Source organism: Seriola lalandi, unplaced genomic scaffold (assembly GCF_002814215.2).
Source record: "Seriola lalandi dorsalis isolate HSWRI2012SDOR001 ecotype SW California unplaced genomic scaffold, Sedor1 jcf7180002054946, whole genome shotgun sequence".
Taxonomy (NCBI): Eukaryota; Metazoa; Chordata; class Actinopteri; order Carangiformes; family Carangidae; genus Seriola; species Seriola lalandi.
This window is the reverse complement of record NW_019525497.1, coordinates 593,604-616,558: the sequence shown is the minus strand read 5'-3', so window position 1 is coordinate 616,558 and position 22,955 is coordinate 593,604. Positions and strand designations below refer to the sequence as shown.

At 41.7% G+C, this 22,955-nt stretch overlaps 1 protein-coding gene across 1 annotated transcript in view; it reads left to right on the top strand.

The window, feature by feature from the left end:
• The window catches only part of fbxl17 (F-box and leucine-rich repeat protein 17), a 211,796-nt gene that overhangs the window by 73,800 nt on the left and 115,041 nt on the right, over nucleotides 1-22,955 (top strand). The window contains exon 8 of the mRNA XM_023394265.2: nucleotides 9,928-10,058. Within this exon, the coding sequence (XP_023250033.1) occupies nucleotides 9,928-10,058 (131 nt within the window). The remainder of the gene's footprint in view (nucleotides 1-9,927; nucleotides 10,059-22,955) is intronic.

Genomic DNA, 22,955 nt, shown 5'->3' with positions numbered 1-22,955 from the left:
GAGAGAGAGAGTATGGTATGTCCGCACCTATGGGTGCTTGTGAAATACAATTTGATTTGGGTTTGATGTACTTAGGTGCACATGCGAGTGTGAACGTACCCTTGTGGACCTGCTTGCGCCCATTCCTCCTCAAATGCAATTACAGTTGTGTTAATAGGACTTAGACACCCGATGCCATGCTGCATTATTAGATTAAACAGCAGATTAATTTGTGCTCATTCTTTTGGCCCCCTATCATCTCTGCAGCTTCCACTGACCTTGGCCATGGTGTTGTAGACAGACAGTAATGAAGCCAGCCAGTCATAACAGCATTAGCATACCTGGAGGTGGACGCATACACATCCGCCCACACGCACAGTCTAGCACACCTCATTATTATTTATTACAGTATTAACCAAGGTGAAATTTTAGGAGCTCAGATGAGCAAGTTCATAATTCTGATAATATTTATGTTTTTTTTTAAAGATGCAGTTTTGTCTCAACTGAACTTTTTTTTTCACATAATTTTTCATCAAGGTTATGAGAATTTGCCTGATTAGTTTATAGCCGCTGAATTTGTATCAGTTCGTATGTCTGGCAATAAGTACCAATAAAACTGGAGCACAGAAAGGACAAAATTATATATCAGGTGTCACCATTACATAGTTTGTCTGAGCAGTGATGGTGCAAGTTCATTTTTCGACTGCAAAGTGTCCGATTCAGTAAATATCTTGGTGACAGGTCTTTCTGAAAGACTCTGAAAGAGTAACTTAACACCAGGCGAAAAGACAGCGATTCACTGCTCTCACTCGTTCCAGGTTCCAGGTCTGTTTTTACCTCTGAGCACACCCAGAATCACTGATGTGTGTGCGTTTGTGTGTGTGGTGAGAGATGTACTGTGTTGCATCTGTAACCACACACAGCTGTGAGGCCACAGTGGACTGACACACCCTGTAGTAAACTTCTACATCACTGCAAAAAGTTAAACCACTGGATGTCAGAAAAATATGTCTGAAGTTTCTTTCCAAAGGATAAAAAAAATGTTTGAGTTTATGTAAAAAAATCTAATCATGTGATATATTTTTATTTGATTAAATAGCTATATTGGCTTCGAAAATACTGTAGCCATCTTTAACTAACGGAGCATTTTTGGAAATCCCAAATTTAATTATGGTTTTTCTTTCTGTCCAAATCAGATTTGCATGAAGATTAATTTTTACATCAACTGCTAAAGTACGGTGAAGGGGTGATGACAAGATCAAATCAAAATAACCACTTAAAAATACCCCTAATTTTTTTTTTTTGAGGGTAGTTGATGTTTCTGGCACCGGTGTGATGGTAATTTATGAATCATGATGCGATGGAAATGTTTCAGGGATAACACTCTGACCACAGCCTGTCTGTACAGATTTAGAGTCAGACCATCTCTCTCTTTGTTCCTGTCATAGCCATCATGTCTGTGATTCATCTCTTTCTGTCCTCCATCTCTCTCCTGCCTCTCTCTCTCTCTCTCTGTCTCTCTACAATCTCTGACAGTAATTATCTCGTTTAGCAGTTGATTCCTCCTCTCATTCATTCCCACTTGGTCCCATCCAGTGTCGATTGAAAATCATATTCTCGCGTTTAGAATCGTTGCATTTCTGATGACTCCGTGGACCTGCATGCAATTCCAGGACTGCAGAGCTCCTCTCTTGTTTGATTATCACACACTCCCTCCCACTTCTTTTCTTCCTCGATTTGTCTCTCTCTCTCTGATAATCTTCCCGGCCCCCTCACTTGCAACCTAGCTATCATCCAGAAAAAAGGGAAAATCCATTACTTTTATTAACTTCTCTCATATGACACACTCATTTCAGGTTGATAGTCTTTTTTATACCGACTCCTCACATATTACGGTTTGAGGAGATCAATTGAAATCGTATTTTCTTAATCAAGTGAGCCGATGGTTGAACTGGGCCACCCATGGTGATGAGTTCAATGCAGATGGTCTGTAGAGGAACTGTAAAGCTGTGGCTTTTATGCTCGTCTAATGGTTTTGCAGTGTTTCAGTCCTACGGGAGCCGCGCGGTTCCTCTGTGGTGTGCAACACAACTCAATATTTGTAGCTGGGCGCCGTTTGATAAATCATCATCTTGTTAGCAGCTGAAAGGCAAAATCAAGATTTCTGCTGGCTGAGGGTGTAAAGCCTGCTAATCGAAAACAAGCTTTCCAACACACTCCTTACTCCTTGGGCATCAAGCATTACATACAGCTTCAAATGCCAGAACAAAAACTGTGATGATTTGAAGAGCAAATGCTCGCCTGATGTGGTCTTTTGTGTTGCTTTGCCAGGGATATAATGTACATTTTTATTTATGGTCGGTTTTTGGAATGAATCTGGCACTAAGCTCTTGACATTATAATGATATTTTTATTGATGAGGCTTGTCACATCGTAAGGCTGTGTAATGGATACAGAGCGCTGTGGGATGGAGGCTTTGTGGGTGTCCCAGAGTTCTCAGCGTGATTTGGTTGCCCTCCCTCAGCAGCCAATGGAAGAACTCTTATATATACTGTATATGTGTGTGTTTGTATGAGATGAATAATTTTCCTAATTCACTTTCAGAAGGTTCACCCTTGAGTCAAGCCGGTGACAGGCCACAGAGGTGGAAGCACAATAGATTTTAGTGTGTGTATGTGTTTGTTCGCGTGTGTCTAGGAGCTGGGCGTTATTAAAAAGGATGGAAGGTTTCAATCAGCCAGTGTGAGTGTAACCCTCATTCTTCAGATGTGTGTGTGTGTGTGTGTGTGTGTGTGTGTGTGTTTGTGTGTGTTTGGTGCCTTGATGAAATGCATTTATTTGTATTTCAGAAGTGGAGAACATACAGTATTTCCGTGCTGTCCCCTCTCGTGCAGCTTTGGTCACACTTTGTTGTTGCTGCACTTTTATTTTTTTTATTTTTTTCAAAGCCAGCAGCAGTCATTATCCAACTCTTTGCACAGTTTTGTTACCATTTACCTGTTGAGTCTCTTTCACTGTCCAATCTCTTTCTGAGTTTAGTCACTGTCATCCTCTGTATGTATCTCTATTTTTCTCTCTCTTTTATTCTTGTGGTCCATGTGTTTTTGTCTTTTTGTCTCTCTCTCTCTCTTTCTCTCTCTCTCTTTCTCTCTCTCTCTCACTCACACACACACACACACACACACACACACACACACACACACACACACACACACACACACACTCTCCCTCTGTCTCTCCATCTTCCTGTCAAGTGGTGCTCTTTTCTTCTGGTAGTGATTAAGTCCAAGGTCGGCTCTATCAGAGAGCTAGTGTTTGAGAGCAGCTCTGGGTGCCAGAGAGCCTTCATTCCTCCAGCCTTAGATGTCCCACTGATGGCTTCCCTTTGCTTGTCATGCCTACCCACAATGCCCCTCCTTATACATCAGCCTATCACTGCCCTAAGACACTGTGGGCCTCAAAATGCCTTTTTTGTGTGTGTGAAAGTTCCCACCCTTGGGAGAAACAGAGGAGGCCAAAGACATAACAAATGGAGAGACTGTTGAAAAATGTGTCAGAGATGAAAAGAGGTATATTTGGAGACTGTAATGGCTATGTGTTGTCTCTCTGATGTGCAGAACTTGGATGTTTCTGGTCCTAATTTGGGGCTTTGTAGATTAATTCAGCTGTGCCGCTCCAGTGGTTTTGTTGTTCTTCTCCAAAAAAAGTCTGGACCTTTGATAAATGCTCTCTAAATTTGACAGAATTGGACTGTGGGCAGTACCTCATTCTTTTTGTGTGTTTATGAGCAAATAAAACAGTCTGGTTTATGACAGGGAAGCTATTTAATTTCATAACCAGAATCATATGTTCTATCAATCCCGGTGGCTTAGTGGAGCAGTATGTACTTGCAACATCCTGAGTTCAAATTTGGTTTCACAGCCGATGAATAACAAGAAAAATATTGTTATTTATTGCTCTTTTTTTTTTTTTTTGCCTTTTTTTTTTTTTTTTAACAAATTGCCATGTACACAGGCTGGAAAAGAGGTTTTAAAGTGGTGAAACACAAAAAGGTTAAGATGCAGGTCTTCACCCACTGTCACCTCCACACCCAGCACTCCACTGCTCCCTCCCCATGTAGGATGAGTGGTGTCTGGCTTTGCTGTAGTCTGCCGGCCCCTTATCTCCTCCCTCTGACTGGAGCACAGAAAATACATAATCACAGTGCCCTGTGTCAAACTGATAACCCCCAACACAAACCAGAGAAGTAAGTGTGTGTGCGTGTGTGTGTGTGTGTGTGTGTGCGTGTGTGTGTGTGTGTGTGTGTGTGTGTGTGTTCACATCTATGTGTACCCTTTCCCTATGTACGAATGTGTGTGTGACTGTGTACTTGTAGATGTGTATTGTGTCTCAGGGGTGGTAGAGAGGATAAAGGGGGGAACGAAGGAGCAGAGGGGATTTGGAGGAAGAAAGGTAATGGGGTTGTGGGGGTCGCAGAATGAGTCGAAATTGTAATAATTTTCTTCACTGCTGTATGGAGGAGATTGGGGGATTTATGAATATAATGAGCAGAGAAGAGCCTGCGGATGATGTGTGTCTCTTGCAAGAGTAATTGAAGAATAATTCATTTGGCTCTAAGACTTTTAACCCAGAGACAGACAGAGATAGAGAGGTTTTTGACCTCTGGAGGGAGGGATATCATGTCTCATTATTGGCCCAACTAGTGTCACAGTGCTGTGACTGTCATCCAGTGCTGTCACATCGGTTTGTGCGCGTATGCGTACGCGCGCGTGTATATGCGCTTCCTATGTGGCCATTTGGCTTAGTGCGCCGAAGAGAAACCAACGCTCTCTATCTCCTCGAGCCTTTCCTCGCCACTGAGTTTGTTATCAACACCAACACATGCAGGATTAGCGACTGAAAGGGAGAAAGAGAGAGAAAAAAAGGGGGTAGGAGAGAGAAAATACGTGATAGACAGTAGATGGGCACAAGACAGATAAAGAGAGAAGTTAACCACACATGCACACACACACACACACACACACACACACACACACACACTCACTCATCAGCTCACTGGTCCATGACTGAAGCAGACAGTGTATTTGTGATACCAGAGCCATGGCCTTTCCAGTATTTGCCCCAGTCCGTTTTCAAATATTCATATCCCTCTGTCGGCACAGGCCTCTATGTATTTATATTTGTGTGTTTTTCTGAGTATGCATCTGGAGGGGGAGGGAGGGAGGGAGGAGTTGCATGTGATTTAGGCTTACCGCAGAGGGATTGTCTCGACACAGCTTTCTCCTGTCTGACTGAACTGTCTGGGATGCTCCAATATGGGAAAAAAAAAAAAAAAAGACAGAGTGTATGCATGAGTGCGCGCTTGTATTCACCTAGTGACACCGCTGCCATTCGTCTCACCTTTTCAACCCCGCCTCATCCTGTCTCACACCGTCTCCAACACATGGGGACAGCTGAGCAAAATGTGTCAGGGCCACAATGCCACCTCAACAACACCCTGTGACTTTGACTTCTTGCTCGGGACTTTGAATATTACTTCAAAGTGACTGCCTAAACTTCTGCCTGCATTGTTTAGAGGATTTAAACTTGTCTGACAGTTGAGAGTTTCCACTGCTACGGCTGTTCGGTTTTACTGAAAAGCTACCCCGCCTTTTCATGGACAGTGCTCTCATGCATGCGGTTCTTTTTTGTGGATCTATATACATTTCCCATAGTAGGACCTATATTTCATTGACTAAACTCACACACTAAATCTTGAAGTTAACTGCAGCAATGAAATAGCAGCTCATACTTTCCAAATCCAACATGTTCGCTATTTATGACTAAAACAATGCTCGCTCTGTCCGTGCTTTTTAAATGTCATCTAGCTGCTTGTCAGCTGGGACACTGAGGTTGATGGACAGCAACAGCCATGAACTCATGCTGCTTTGTGCCAGCGTTCAAACCATGACATCATACCCACTGCATGGGGTCCACCAGGCCTCAACTTCCTGCTTGGCATCGTGATGCTTGACGTTGTGTAAATAAATGTAGTAATAGTACAGGTAGTTATAGCTCTGCAGTCTGGCATAGCATACACAGGTACACACACACACACACACACACACACACACAAACACACACACACACACACACACACACAGACACTGTGCACCAGACTGTGACATACACTAATGTAATAAAGTGTCAAATCAACCTCTCCAAACGTAGAGCTCCAGCCTATGCTTGGCTGAAGGATAACGTACCTTTGAAAAAGCCAGTTATTTTTCTTTCATTTGAAGCGGCATTGTGTTTGACCTCTGACTCACTCTCATTTTTCCTGTTTGAGAGATGCTTCTAATTGGAGCAGGTGAAAGCCAAACTGCTTGGAGCTCAGAGATCTCCTCTGGTCATGTGGACCGAATTAAACAACCTGTTTTATACAGAAAAGTGTTGCTGCACCGAATCCTCAGACAAGAAGTATTTGCTCGTTCATCTCTTGTCAGAAGTCAGGTTATTGCTTTTGTCTTATCTTTGCAGATTAGATTATCATTTGTTATATGAGTGAACTGATTTGGAGTTGGTCGATAAACATTCAAATCCAATTTTGTGATTCTATCATTTTTCTGCTATGTAACTCTTTTCAGACAAAAATATTTCTTCACTTAAATTAAGGAATAACTTTAGCAGACATTAAAATTAACCTAATACGTGATCTAGGATATACTTATTAACTTACTGTTGATTAAAAAAAAATCACAAATTTTATTTTGTGATTATTAATTTCACTATGTAAAATAGCTGATTTAAACAACTACTTCTCTACAGTATAATATTAAATTATTGGATCATTATTTTTAATGCATTAGCAAGTTGATCAAGGTACAGGTATTTTTCACTGCTTAACATTTGCTATATATGATCGTATGTTGTGTATGCATAATCTCAATCTGAAAAGTAACTAGTAATTATTGATGTTAAAACATGTAGCGGAGTAAGAAGTATGGTAGAACAGCAGTAACATAAAATGGAATTACTCAATGAAAGTACAAGTTCCTCACAATTGTAGTGAAGTACAGTTTTTGAGTTAACGTCCCTCGACACTCTCCACTGCTGTTTTCCGTGCATGTGAACATGTGTGCACGTAGTCGTTGAAATATTTATATGATCAGTGTGTGTGTTATATTCCTGAGCCATGCATGTGTGTTCGCGGGGCTGGGACGACATGCCGGCCTCAGAGCAGCTGGGTTTTGCAGGTTTCGCTGTTTTCGTGAACAGCATGAATAATTATCCAGGTGTAGCTGCCAACTCAGAGGAGACGAGACAAACTCTGCCTGGTTACAGACCTCAGCCAACGAGCAGAAAAACCTGCCGAACCCCCTCGCTGAATCCCCTGCTCTCTATTCTTTTTCTCTGTTTCTCTCTCACTCGGTTTCACTTTATTTTCACCCTCTCTCTCTGTTTCCATCTCTGTTTTTCTCTCGCCCTGTGCTGTGTGAATCATTCGCTTTGTCCTTCTCTCTGTCTAAAGCTTTTCTTGCTCCCTCCTCCCTATTTCTCTCCATTTATTTTTCTTTCTTTTGGTGCCCATTTATTCTCGGATCACAGAAATACATGGGCAGAAAATAAGTTATCTTCTGAGTGGAAATGATTAAATAAGATTGAGGGCATTAAAACCATTTACCTGAGTCAAATTATGATAATGTGTCAACTATGAGAAAACAAACACTGGCACTGTGGCCTGTCGTATTCTGGTGGTGTGACTAATTACTGAGAATTACTGAGCTTTTTTTTTTTACTTCGCTTTTTTGGGATTTGGAGGATATTTTTCTTTTAGGAGATGTCTCTTAAACTGTGGAATTTATTTTCCTGCGGTGGTTTTCACAGATGGATTAACAAAGTTACAGTCTCGGCCGTGACTCTGCCTCTTTCCTTTCATGCAGACATCTGCTAAATTTTCAGATTTTCTTCAACCCAGCCACACTCTCGTCCAATCAAAACTCACACTGGTTGGCCTGGTTTCTCATTGGTTATCGACATCAATGAAACCGTTACTATTGGTTGTAGTAGAAATTCTATTTCGCAGACATAAGCAGTTTTGAAGATTCAGAGAACAAATACTACTTTTGATGTCGGGGCTTTTAAAATTTACTCCAGGCTTAATAACCATAAATACTGAATGCAAATAACTGTGTGTGTGTGTGTGTGTGTGTGTGTGTGTGTGTGTGTGTGTGTGTGTGTGTGTGTGTGTGTGTGTGTGTGTGTGAGAATGAATGAATGTGTGTGATGTTGATGGCATTTCTTTTGATAGTGTGAGTGCATGTCTGTTGCTGTGAATATTAGTGGCAATGGTCACTTTGCCTACATCCAGGTTTGATTTTGGCATTGCTTTTGTTTTGCAAACATTGCCACCACACACACACGCACATGCACACGGACACACACACGCACACACACACACACACACACACACACACACACACACACACACAGATCAGCCTCATTCTGTATGAATAATTTAGCACTTCGATCCAACACTGGCCACAGTGGCACATGACAGTTTGTGTGCATCTATCTGTGGGTTTAAGTGTGTGTGTGTGCAAGTGTGTGAGCATCTCCTTGCATGCGTGCATGTCTATGTTAATAAATGCAGTTAAGGATTTTTTTCCCCCTTTCATTAAATACCATTGTTTATCATGTCAGTTTAGCTGTCCCTGACGATCGCTGCCGACCATTCTTTGCGCATGCAAGCTGCTTAATGTTTATTTCATTAGCCTATCTAAGGCCTGTCCTCACAGTATAGGTGATGATATGACATAAACAAAACCTGCTCCATGTTTATTTCATGCCTAAGCACACCTTTTATCACAAGAGGTGTGATCCAATTTTCTCTCAAGGAGTGACAAAGTGTAGCCACAGGCCACAGTGTTTGTTTGCAGGCGGTGTGTGGGTCTCTGTGTTTTGATTCTCAGTATGTGGGGAAAGGGGAGAGTGTTTACATGTGTGCTTATTTCACACAGTGAGCTGTGCTCCTTATCCATGCCCCCCCCATGTGTCTTCATGCTGGTAGATATATGTCATGCCTATGGAGCTGACAATAGTGCTTAGTGATCTTAACAGCAACTGTAAGCTTGTTTTCTCTTTAGCCTCGGCCATGACATTTACCTCCCTGCATCCCTGGCGGCAGTCTGGAATATCACACCTCTATTATCTTGCATTCTGGTCTGTGTATAAGTGTGTGTGTGTGCGCACGCGCGTGCACCTGTGCCTCAAATAGTTTTGAGCATGTATCAGAGAAAACACACCTGTGCTGTGACTTGAAAAGCTTCTGGTAATTTTAAGCGAGCAGGAACGCTTGTTGAACATTGTGTCAGTGTGGGTTTTGAAGAGTGTGTCAGGAAGTAGAGATTTTGACTGGAGGATTAATCTAAACCGCCTCTTATAAGGTATTCAGATCGGAAAGAGGGATTATTGAAAGTCGGGGAGATGAAAGGAAGGAGGAAAGTGATTGCTCATATTGGCTCATAACCCCTCACACCAGGCATGCAGGCGCAGAATAGTAAACAGTAACAACCAGCAATTTTGTAACATTTGTCTGCCTTGTTAGGATTTATTCTGCATCCATGCTATTTTTTCAGTGCATGTGGTGAAATACAAGTGTACAGAAAGATATTTTATCACATTCCTTGGGGATATACGTTAAAACCATCCATGTAATTCAACAGGCTAGTATTCCATACATGCTGAATGTTTCTCTTCCACAGCTGCTCATAGTAACGAATCGGCTGCTGGTCCCTCGGTGAACAGACAGGAAATTGTACGCCTGTATACCTGTTTGTGTGAAAGAGAGATTTTATTTGGTTAAAGGGGAGCATTGTTATTAGGTTGCCTGTGCTGCACAGCTACCTGTTTGTGTGAATTTGACATAATGATATCATTCAAGTGTTTGTGTGCTTTTCCGCCGTGCAGCTACGTAACCTGAGTGTCCTGGACCTGCGGCACATCTCGGAGCTCAACAATGAGACTGTGATGGAGGTGGTGAGGAAATGTCGCAACCTCAGCTCCCTCAACCTCTGCCTCAACTGGAGCATCAACGACAGGTTTGTCAAGGAAACTTCATTTGTAAAGCCAAGTGCAACATGCAGTGTGTGTCAATGGGTTTTCTGGCCTGTAACATAACATTCAAGAAAGGTGGGAACAATACAAGATTAGAAAAAATATAATTGTAATTTAAATTCAAAAAGAGGTTTATAATCTAACAGCGGTATTATAGTAAATCCACTACTAATCTGTGCCAGTACTGGTCTAATGAATCCCATAAAAGAAGATCAAGGTGTCTGGGGGCCCCCCTACTCAGTAAATTATTTGACTAATGGCTCATTATGGTGTTAGTTGACAAAGAATCATTGATTAATAATTTTTTGGATCTTTTTATGAGAAGCTGGCTGTTGGTCATTAATTAAAGGTAATTATCTTGCCTCCGATTTTTCAGCTGAATGAAATTATCGATCAGTTGATGAAATCCTATCGACCGTTAGTCGATTAAAGATTTGAATAGCCACACACGCAAGCCGCACGCACAGACACACTCACATACACATTTGGAGCCGTACCATGTTTGAGATAATTATGCACAAACTGCACAAATGGCAAAGATGAATAGCGTGTGTGACACATCTGACTCAGCCAAGGCCACGCAGATGTTTCAGTACTGACATTTACAATATGACATACAGTATGCTGGTATATTGTGCATCCATTCAAGTATTTAAAATGAAAGCAAAAAACAAATATACTGTACTAAAACATACTCCTTATGCAAACCCTGGCACAGGGAAAGATAGACATAAGAATTACAAACACACGTTAAAGACACAACAAGAGCTCTCTCTCTCTCTTTTTGTTTCCCTTCTGTCTGTCTCTCTGGTCGTCTTTCTTGCTTGGTCGTCTTTTTTTCTTTCCACGTTGGGAGAGAGCCTGTACAGTATATGATGGGAAGAGTAAACCATCTCCTCTTTTATTTATTATCTTGTGTTTTATTCATCTGGTTTTATTTAATCTATTGATTTAAAGCTAAGGCTGTGGCTTCTCTGTCGACTGTACTCCCACTCTGGTTTAGGAGTGTGAACACAATATTGAATTTACCATGGTGCATAGCAACAGTGGGTGCATGCAAGCTGTGCGTGTGTGTGCATGTGTGTGAAATCATTCTTGCATTATTGAGTTTACAGCAGACATGTGGTTGGAAGGTTATGGTAATACCTCACCCGCCTCCTTTCAATCAAAAAACATGGAGTTTGGTGAAATCCTCACAGGAGCACATGGTGTTATCAACTTCTTCCCTTTATCTTACTCACACACACACACACACACACACACACACACAGGCACTGCCTCGATTGATTCAAGGCTGCATTGATTCCATAATGATATTTGCTGCATTGGTTCAGGGGCAGAAGGTGTACGTGTGCCTGACTGGTTTTGTCTGGATCACCTGTGGGAATATTGGAATTTAAAATGGTATATATACGCGTGTGTGTGTGTGTATGGGGCTGTGTGTGTGGGAGATAAAGCTCGGATGTTGTGTGTTGATGGCAGCATACAGTAGGTGACTTGTTGGCTTATGAATGAAGCAGAGACAGTAGGAGGGGGAGGGGTGAAAGGCTGAGGTGGACAGTCGTAGCTGAGGAGTCTGACATGCTTGCTGCTCTGATGTTGCTCCCCCCCAGCAAAGGAGGAGTTTAAAAACCCAGCAGACGTAATGCAGATATGTTTGTTCTGCCCTGTCTCCTGGTCCTGCAGACCTGTGTGTCTGTTTGTGTGTGTGTATGTGTGTTTTGTGTACATGCTGACTGCCGCTCAAGGACTTGGACCAAATAAAAGCCTCCAGTCATAAGCAGCTTTATTGTTACACTTTACAGTCACACAGCTCGGAGTGGGGAAGAGGAGAGTGGGTTTATTTAAATGGAGAAACTGGCTGGGTGGTCGTCACAATGTGAAGAATGTGGACGTGTCTGACTGAGTGAGGGAGAGCGAAGGAGAGTGCCTGGTTTGACACAGATTTAAAGTGTCATTAAAGTCACAGTGAGACAACAGTTGTCTTCAGTAATGTGTGTTTTACACTGGAATAGAAAATGCAGTAGTTTAGTTAGTTTGTACAGATCTGATCACTTAAATGTGGGCGAGGCTTAGCAAATACTTACAATACGGCCTCTAGCTACACCTACTGCTCACCTGTCCTGTGTTATTACATCAGGTGGTGGGTGATGAGGGGGAACCTTAACAACATTTCATTAGAAAATTTGAACAAATGAACTTAATCCAAACACAAATTTCATGCTATGATATCACTACAGTGCAACCCATGAGCTAACGGTTTTAAATTATGGGCAGGGTTAGCTCCTGTCCCTAAATCACATTTGATTGGATAATTTACGTAACTGCTGCTGAGTAGTTCCAGATGAGTCATCAAAAATATTTTCAACTTCAGGATTTTGATAAAAACACTAAAAGAAATTGACATATATTTGGCATTAAACCAGAAATAACTGAAAAAGTTAACACAGGGACACAAATTAAGAACATGGAAAATGTATTTTATTTTATATGTCTTCAGAATCAAGAATAGTGTTTTGTTTATTGAAAACCATTTCTGTATTGAAACTGGTTCTAAATGTATCAAACATGTTTTCCAGTTTTGCTTATATCTTTATTTATGTATGTATATATATTTTTTTACACACACACACACACACACACACACACACACACACACACACACACACACACACACACACACACACACACACCCATGAGTCTGACAGGCTGTTTAAAAGTGAGATTTTATTGAGGATGGTTTTTTCTTATGGACAGACTGTTGGTGTGTTTCCAAAGAGAGAAAGAAAGGCTGAAACGGTTTATTTGGCTTAGAGTTCAAAGAGTCAAAGGTCATGAGGGTCACTGCTGTCAGGGAAGCCAGTGCACACACACACACACACACACACACACACACACACACACAGGTTACTGGCTTGTTGTCACAGTGAGGACGAGGAGGGCGAGTGACTCAGCCCTCCCTCACATTAGCTCTCTGAGGGTACAGCTGGGTCAGCTTGTGTGTGTGTGTTTCCAACTGATGACAGTGTGCTGTGAACAGGTAAACAGGCAGAGGAAATGACCCCTTATTTCCAGGATCAATTTGTCCCCCGACAAGGGGCCATTGGAGAGATAGAGCTCTGTGGGAGGTAAAGCATTTTGGTCATTTTTCCTTTGCTTCTTCTCCTTTATTTCTTCCTTCTCGTCTCTCATCTTTAAAAAAAATAAAAAAATAAAATAAACACTGTGTCCTCTGGCTCCCTCCATCTTCCTCAGTAATAGCCAAAAACAGCACCACGGCGTAAGAATGCGAGAAATGATGACCAAATATGGACTTCCCATCGTCACAGTCCGACGGGCAGATTGTGGCAGTAGGACGCCTATTTTTTGCTCACCGTCATTTCTTGGGGAGAGGGGATGTGATGTGCTGCAGGTGGGTAGTGTTGGCCCTGTTATTTCTCTGTATCCTCTTCCAGCGATGATAGGAGACCAACGTGGGATTGTGTTTTTCAAATGTCACAGCGTTTGAAAACGGGGAGCGAGTCATGATCAAAGTGAAACGGCGGAGCAAATGGCAGCGCTCACTTTTTAGAACCAAGTTGAGAACACAGTGTCAAAGTTAAATGGTTTTCTTTCATTTTTTGGAGCATGGTCTGTTTTTTTTTCTCTATGCTTTTGTTTGTGTGCATGGTGTATTTGTGATTGTTGTTACCATTGTGTGTTTGCTTTTGTTATGTCTCCGTGTGAAGATTCTTTTGAGACTGTGTTGGTTTTATAATATCATTTGTATAATTAGTTGTTTTTTTTAATCATATTGTACTTTCCTGCCAGGAGTACTGAGATTAAACACGGACTTCATGGGAATCTCATGCTTTTGGACACACAACTCTCTATTTGTGCGTTGTCTGTTGCAATAAAGTTTGCTGTGAAGCCTCCTCAGTGGTTTTGGTCAAAGCAAAGAGTTAGAAACTATTCTGCTAACGTTAACCCTGCTGCTGGACACAAGGCCTGTGTTGACATGCAGATTTATGTGTGTCCTCGTCTGTGTGTGTTTGTGTGTGTGTGTGTGTGTGTGTGTGTGTGTGTGTGTGTGTGTGTGTGTGTGTGTGTGTGTGTGTGTTGTGGTCATTTGGCATGTAGTCTTTGCTGAAAGCAGATGCATGGACTAAATGAGTCATTTCTTTTATGAGATCTGTATTGTTGGAAGTTGGGCATTTCCCAGAATCCCTGTTGTTCTTTCCCTCTCATTCTCTCTCTTTCTTCATCTCTCACTTTTTCCGACAGCCTCATTTAAACAGGGTGATCAATATCCGTCTCTTTTTTTCCTTATTTGCCTTTTTCTTCAGGCCAATGTCTTCTTCATATCTCCATCACTTATGAGCATCACAAATCACAGCTAAAATGGGCTGTTCTGCATTTTTGTCCCCTCTCACAAAAATCGGACTAGATGAGGGGTGACCGGGGGCCGTCTCTGACTTTCAGGAGCTTATAAAGCAGGAAGTAATTGGAGAAGCATTCTCCCAGAAACACACCTTCTCTAAAACTGTAAGGCTTTGTGGATTTAGAGGCGTTTGCAATGGAAACTCATAGCAAATAGCCTCTGTTGCAGCCAGCTGGCAGATCTCACAGTGCCTGGAGAAGTGTTAAACCCCAGAATTGAATGAGTATATGATGCATCAGTGTGATCACTGACGTGTCAAATGAGACTTGGTTGCTCTCCTTTGCTTGGTCACAGTGAAGGTGACCAGGGACTGTGTTTGTCAAAGTTCTGTAAGTTACGCTTAAGGCACAGTTTAAAAGGCCAACTTAAACTTTTTTTTTTGCTAAAAGTGAAGACTTAGTTACATTAACCAAGTGATTTGCTCCTACTTACAGCAATGTCAATATCATGTGATTACATGTATGTTCAGAAAGGTGTTGAGAATTTATTGTATCTCCATTATTCATTCTCTTAAATCTCCACACTGAGATGTTATTCTCCAACCGGTCTCCGAGACATTAAGTTGAATGAAGCACTACATTTATGAGTGAATGAGGTGGTTGGGGAGGATAATGGCTGTACAAAGCTAAGGCTGGGTTTTGCATCCAGACTTCTCTCTGTGGTTCAGGCAACAAAAACTTTTGAGTTAAGCTTACGGAAAGATCATGGTTTTTGGTTAAATGTAAATAAACACATTGTGTCTCAAGTAACTGTGGACGTTTTCTGTGCAAGACTAGATCATGATCTTCCCCTAACCTTAAGATTAATAATGCTGTAGACACTACAAGTAGATATTGTACTGCAAGATCAGATATAAAAAAAAAAAGAAAAAGATAGAGGATGTTAATAGTACTGTAGAAAACGTAATCTGATTAAAATTGGATTTGCTGTTGCGACACAAACACAATTTCTAGGAGACAGGATTATATTATCTAAATGCCTGTATGATTTAAATTTCAAGTTAGTTTTATTTGTTTTGAAATTTGGAGTCTCCAGTAGCAATTAACACATGACATCAAGAAGTGGCCTCAAGCCATTTAAATTCAAGCAAATTGGCCAAAATATAAGTAAATAACAAACTGGAGCAGGGAGGAATGTCTTCTACCGGTGGAGGAGGAACGTTAGAGAAAAAAATACAAGAAAACATAAAAGAATAATTTATTACCACATTGACAAGTGCAGAATAAAGAAATCCATGGAAGAAGATTGCAAACAAAAGTGATGCAAGTATATCGTAACCATACAATATTGTACAGTCTTTGCAAAACACTTCAGCTTGTCTTTATTTTGTCGTCAGTCGGTTTAAAATGTTTTTTGCTGTTTGATTCAAGAAGACCGTGTTATGTGGTGAGATTTCCAACTGTGCCTAGTCTTAAGCTTCTCGGCTGCTGGCCCCAGCTTCATATGTACTGTACATACATGAGAGTGGTATCAATCTTATCTGACTCTTAGCGAGAAAGCCTATTTTACAAAATGTCAAACTATTCCTATAATGGTAATAAATGGTCTGATTTGAATCATTATCAGTTTAAGTATGAAATAAAAAACACATTTGATAGAAATGCGATATATTAACTTTCATTCCTAGCTTTGTGTGTTGGAAAACAGTGAAGATTTTTAAATGTTCTGTCACAGTTTGATAAATATAGGCCTGGGAATGTAGCCTGTGGTAATGAGAAACTTCTTTTGGTTTTCTGCTTTTTACCTACTCACACTTTTGATATAAATAGCGGCTGTCGTCAGCTGAGTGTTACGACTGTAAAAGTAAAATGACAAACTTGTGGTTGCTGTGGGGTACAAATTCTCTGGCTGACCTCACTAGCTGCTGAGTTCAGCTGTAAAGGTTCATCTCTGTGAAAGAAAGCAGGGGACTGTGGGAAAGTGAGCAAATCCCTAAGATAAGAGGTCATTTGAAGTGTCTTCATCTATTGTATAACCTCAACTTCCAACCACGCATCGGTTTCTTCCAGCCAACTATTTTTAGGGCCCGCCCCCCCCTTCCTTTTTCTTTTGGTTTTGTTGGATGTTTTCTAAATGCCATGGAAAATGTCAGCGGAGCCTGAACCAGCGACCGACAGACATTTGTCCTTGTCTTGTTTCTTCACCACCTGTCTCTCCAGATTTGAGTAGAGGTGCTGAGGGGCCTTCCCCTGTCCTTGTCACTTCATTTTCTGCTCTTGTATTTTCACACATACAGCACAAGGATCTGCAATTTGAACAACCCTACCGCTACTAAGAATTTCACGCCTCTTTTCTTCCACTGGGGAAGTTGTGGCAGGACCCTGCACTGTACTCACATGATTTGTAAATTAAAAACCCTGGCCCTTTTCTTTTTTTTTTGATTTACTCAGGCCTGCTTTGTTGGAGCACATTGGCTGTCAGCAGAGATTAGAGTCCTGCTTAGCAGAATGAATACACAAGGAGAGCTAGTGTTGCCCTGTTGTCAGACATGATGGGAAGAAAAGGTGCGGCGAAAACCAACAAGGTGAAATGGAGGCAGAGTGATTAGGTACGGCAGATGCACACGTATGCATGTAGCAGATTTTCTCTTCATTTCTCTCCCAGTTACGTCTTTTCATCTCAGGCTCTTACTCTCTTTGTTCTGTCACTTTTTCACACTTCATCTACCCCTCCAGTTGTCTTTCTGTTTTCCTTCCTCTGTATCTCTCTTGCTCTCTGTCTTCCTCTCTTTCTGTCACGCACACAAACACTGTGGTGATTATTTCTGGCAGGTTGGGTGTGAAAGTGTGCTATGATAAACACGCTGCCGTGGTTATTAATTTTGAGTAATGGCAGCTTCAAACTCTAGTGCCTTGATAAGTATCGGAGATGGAGGAACATTTGTGGCGCGGCGCAGAGACACAATGAAGGCAAGCAGCTGGAGCTTATAGGCTACAGCAGCGTGAGAGTTGCTGTTGTGTCGAGGCACATATCCAAAGCCAGCAGCATCCTGTACCTATCTGCGTACACTCTGAAATGTCAAACCCTTGACTGACTGAAATGTAGTATAAAAGAAGTCATATATATCATTAATAATCTGATTTATTTTCTGTTGCCCTACAGAGGGGCTTGGTCCTGACCTCTCCAGATGATGCCAAGTCTTCCTGCTGCTCCAGGGTCTTTAGTGTGATTGGAGTGCTCTCATTTCTGGAAGTCATAAGATTTGATTTGTGATGCAATGTCAGTGACAGCTGAGTGGCTGCTGAATTTAAAGGTGATCTTTGACTCATATGACCCTCTTTTTGGTGACTTAAGAATTGCAACAGCATCAGTCTTTGGTGCAGCTCACAGTGGTGTGTAATGTGTTACAAAAAAAACAAAACAAATTAGATTTCCACATTAGAGACCTGTAAGGTAGCGAGAGGAGGAGTATTTAGCAGAGTCACATACTGAGATTTTTATTGCTTAAAATAAGTTTGTTTTGTTATGTTTTTTCTCAGCCATGCTAATGTGACATTTGAGCCATGCTGCCAAACGCCCTGTTAGTGTCTGATTCACACTAAATCCTAAACAAAAATGTATGACGACAGCATTTGAATTACCTCGCGGACCATCCAAATGTAGTGATTATATGGGAAACCCTGCATCACGCAGCTGTGGAACAACATTAGACACAGGCCTTGAAGTGCTGTTATCTCACAAAATGAGTCCTGAGCATGACACTGAAATTTAGCTGAAATCCATGTTAACCAAATTGTTGACCGATGGCAGCAAAATTATCGGTGCCATTTTGACCTAATACCTTTTTTTTTTTCCTTTAATATAATTTTATTAGCATATAGGTTTACTCTCTGCTCTGTCAGTCTAGGAAAAGTATTTCTCTAGCCTCTTTCCAGACTAGCAGATATGAGAAGAAGCCAGTAGAACACGGTGCAGCACAGTGATGCAAAATGTATGTAGATTGAGCATCTTCTAACAGAAGGTCAGAGTGGTCTTCCTTCATTTGATTTACCCTCTGATCTTATTTTATGTCTTTTTTTTGAGAGTTGATCTCATTTTTATACTTTTATCCAATCCCCTGGTTCTTGTGGGCTGAGTTTTTTTATATTAATTCCACGCTAAAGGTTAGTTTCCCCTCACAGTTTGTGTGTGGGCTCATTTTCATATTTGATTCATCTGTTTCATTAATTTCACAACATGCTTTTCTGACTTGTTTTCCCCACGATGAATCGATTTCAGTCAGTCTGTCTGAAAGGAAAAGGGCATTTTTCTTCCTTCGTCAACACAATTATCTATTTCTTTTAATGTGATAATTATTCAGTGTTTAATACAGGGAGGCAGTGCTGCATATTTACAGTTCCACTTTACCAAAAACATCCAAAAACACCAGCACATGCCTGTCTATGCATATTTTGGTGCATAAGCATGGATTGCTCAAACCTTAGGGGGTATTTGTATTTGACTTTCACCCATGGAGCCTTACTGTTTTTTTTCCCCCTGCTCGTGGTCATTTAGCAGCTGGATGTGCGGGTCATGTGTGAAAGTGATTTGAGTCACTCAGAATCAGCGCGACGACTGAGCAAGCAGTTAAAGCAATCAGACAGAAAAGTTCTCATGAAGTGCTCCGTTGGCCACGGACCAAAGCAGTGGACTGTGGTTGGTGACGCTTCCTCTGTGGAGGTGCGTGGCCGTCAGCGCTTCGTACTCCCTCACTGAGGGGAGCAGAAGTCTTTCACCTAACCCTCAACAAAGCTTCAAATTACTTTCAGAACTGTGAATTCTTTCCTTTCATGAGACGGCATACCTATCTCAATGTCCATTTTACAACAGACATTAATTGTCCTCCCAGCAAGCGCTCTGTTAAATTGGGCCGAAAATGGTGCAAATGAAAGGCAGTGGTGTTGAAGTGAGTCAGACAGAGTTATGCAGAAGTGGAAAGTTCAGGCTGTATAAGTGCTCCTTCCTTTGAGCGAGCAGAGTAGGTTTTTTGTGCTTGCGGATACTTTCGTGGTCAGGATTTCTGTGCACAAGTTGAGGTTTTTGTTTGTGAGTGTGTTTGGCTTACAGGTGGTACGCAGCGGGGGCTGTGGCTTATTATGGTTATCCATACTGTGGGGTCAGAAAGTTGCCAGTATAATCTAAATGGTAAAGAGACCATGGGGCTCGACTGCCCTTGTTTCACCATGCTGGAGACCTGGCATTTGGCCTCTGTTTGAGGACCAAAGCTGTAATTTTCTCTGTCTTCCTCTGTTCTCTGTGGCTTTTGGGAGACTGGGTCAGATGAATAAAACAAAAGCCATATTCAAAATTATTCTTTTATATGCTCATCCTTTTATGCCTTATTTCTTTATCATCAAATGAGCACATGTCCTCATGCCCTTGTTCCATCCCACCAGCACTTTCTATAATATTGCACTGTTCTTTTTTTTTGCGTTGCTGTGCTGCTTTATTGATACCATCCTTTCCCCTTCTTTTCCTTCCTTCCTTCACTTCCGTTCTTCCTTCCCTTCTTCTCACTGGTGTGCTCCGAATATCTCCCTCCATCTCTCCTCTCGTCCCTGTTTTCCTCCCTACAGCGTTGCCCCATTCCCTCTGTGTTGCGCTCATTTGTGTGATCGCCTTCTTCTTACCCACAGCACATCCGCTGCCCCACACATGAGAGCAGGGAGAGCGGCAGTGCAAAGGGGAGCGCATGATGCAGGGCCCAAGGAGCATGGTTTAATGAAGCCAGCCTAAATGAATTTACTGCTTTCCATTGAGCCGCTCTGTCCCATGTGGCCGACTAGCACCTCAGCCATTGTGTAGGAGGCCCCCCCCTCTGTTCTGCTACCTGTTTGTCTGACACCTCTGTAATTAGCCACCACTATTGAGGAGAGTAATTGCGTATTAGAGCCATGTTCTGTTAGGGGAGCCTCAAAAGTGAAAATTTTTATGCAAATGTGCAGAATCAGGCCTAGATTAAGAAAATTACCCAGGGTTTTGAGCACTGGAGAAATGGGGAAAGGCCATTTTCTACCAAAGACGAAGAAAGGAAATTGTGGGTATCGCAGCAAATGGATGGAGGGGACTGTTTGTCTGCTCAGATTTCTTTGGCGGGATATTTGTGTGTGCATTAGTCTCTAGAGATAAACGTATTTGCTGCGTGGCTGATTTACTATTCCAAATTGGTGTTTTAAACAGTGCTCTGTGATGGGACTTGAATAACAAAGTAAATTGGAGTTATTAACTGCTATTGTTGCTCACCTGGTTTCTATTGGAAGCTCCTGGGGACATACACTGTGCTGATTGTTATTCCTGTTCTTTGTTTTGCTATGCATGTGCTCATGTGTGTGTGTGTAGCCCCCCGGAAAGCCTGCAAATGCCAGGTGCTTGCTTGCAACTTCTCTGGTTAGGAACAGAACTGCAGACTGAGGAACTTAGGTTGCTTTGCACCAGCTATTCATAAACCAATTACTAAGCATGTAAGTAGAACTATGTTCTCTGTAATGAGTTTCAAACTAGTCAGTTACTGACTTTGGTGGCACCATTCAAACTTAAGAAAAGTCTTAGTTAGTAAAGACTAGTTTAGAAAAACCAATCAACAGTGGGAAACAGAAAGTTGCTGTAGCATCTGAAGCTGTAACATAACAGCTTAAGGAAGAAACTCTACATGTAGGTATTACTATGTTCTATTTATACATGCATACATGGGGAAATATGCGTCAGAGTTAGCAGTATTCCACAGTTTAGAATGAGTGCGAAATGTCCGACTATGCTAAGCTAACTGAAGGTATTTGGTCATTTAGTCTACTTTACATGATTATTAAACAGCATTTTAATGTCAGGTCAAATATCTCTGTTGTAAGAACTACTTTGTGTGGTGCAACTAATTTTAATTTTGTGATGCAGAAATCTCTGCTTATTAGTTTTGAACTCATGCAGAGCTTTAGAGCTGGCTTCTGGACCACAATATGATCTGACAGAGGCATATTGGTGCAATCTGTATCTATGTAGAATGTATGCAAATGTGCACGTATTGTTGATACTCAACACATGACTTCACCAGCTTAGTAAACACAGTCTCAGACATACACCCACTCAAACCCATCTCCCTCTTCTTTCAGTCATCACTAACCTGCCCAAGCCATGACATATGGCCTGTCTGTTTTGATCAGGACTTCAATGTCTGAGCCTCAAAAGTAATGTTCAGCTGGTGCAGAATGATGCATAAACACTCCCCCCAGGAACTTTGGAAAGTCTGTCTTCTTCCTGGAAACCTTAACTCAGAAATCCCCCTTCTCTGTCATTGAGTACATTAACAAGGCCTAAAGCGAAATGTGTCTACAGTGTAGTATGTGGTGTGTGTGATGTGTGTGCCTTCATGCATTCTATTGAGAATGTGCGTTTATGTATGCATTTATTTTCTTGTTTTCTTCAGTCTGTGGGTTTAACGTGTGCAGTTTGCTTTCATGTTCCTTTGCTGACCTGCTCCTGCTGAGGTCAAAAGGTCAGTGACAAGACAGCATCCCAGCAGCTGGGGGCGGTTCGTTGTCTTGTCTAAAATCTTCTCAGCAGGGCATTTACTTGCTAATCTAAGGAGCTTGTACCTTGACCTTTAGGCAGAACGATACTGTTTTAACTCTCACAAATCAGTATGCTGTGCTGTGCTTAAATTAATATTCTACAGTCACTGGATGTAGCTGTAGTTTCAGGTGTTCACGTTAAAGTTCACATTAGACAAATCATGAGCGATAAACATCTCTGACGTTTAAATGTTTACTTTGTTGGGCCTGAAAGGGGTTTAGACTTATCTGATGCTCGGCTCTTATAGTGTGCTAAAGCTGCTATGTTCTTTTGCTGTCTGAGGTCCGCTTCCATTACCTACTAAGCCTTTGTCAGATTGCAGGGCTGTGAAGCGGTCCCCTATCACCACCGGTAACGGTGGTTTCCAAGTCCCAGTCTATTCAGCTCACGCCGCCACCCTTCAGAGACTGGTAATAACTATTTACTCAGGCTTATACATTCGCACCCCCTGACTTACATTTTTTTTTTCTGTTTTCTTCTCTTGCACCATTCCCCCTCCGTTTACTGGATCCATATTTTCTTTCCTCCCTCCCTCCCTCTCTCCATCCCTCTTTTATTCTCTGGCGTCATCTTTTCTTTCGTCAAAGCAATCACTATTTAAAGTCTCCTCTGCTCCAAGGTCCTGTCAGATCCCCAAGAAGCCAAACACTATTAAAAGGGGTCTCTAGAGCTTAGCAAGTATATGTACGTGGGTGTGTGCATGTATATGTACACTTAGTGTGAAGGCTTGACTATTTTGTAATATATGTAAGTATCCACATTGGTGTAGAGGGTTTCTCTCTTTTTCATCCTCAGAATCTTCAATAAAAGTGTGAACTCTGGTGGGAAATCCATTGGTAACAGATTCAGAAGATTACGGAAATTCGTCCTAGTGGGAGGCAGTAAAAAGGTGGTTATTGTGTGTGTGGGGGGGTGGGGG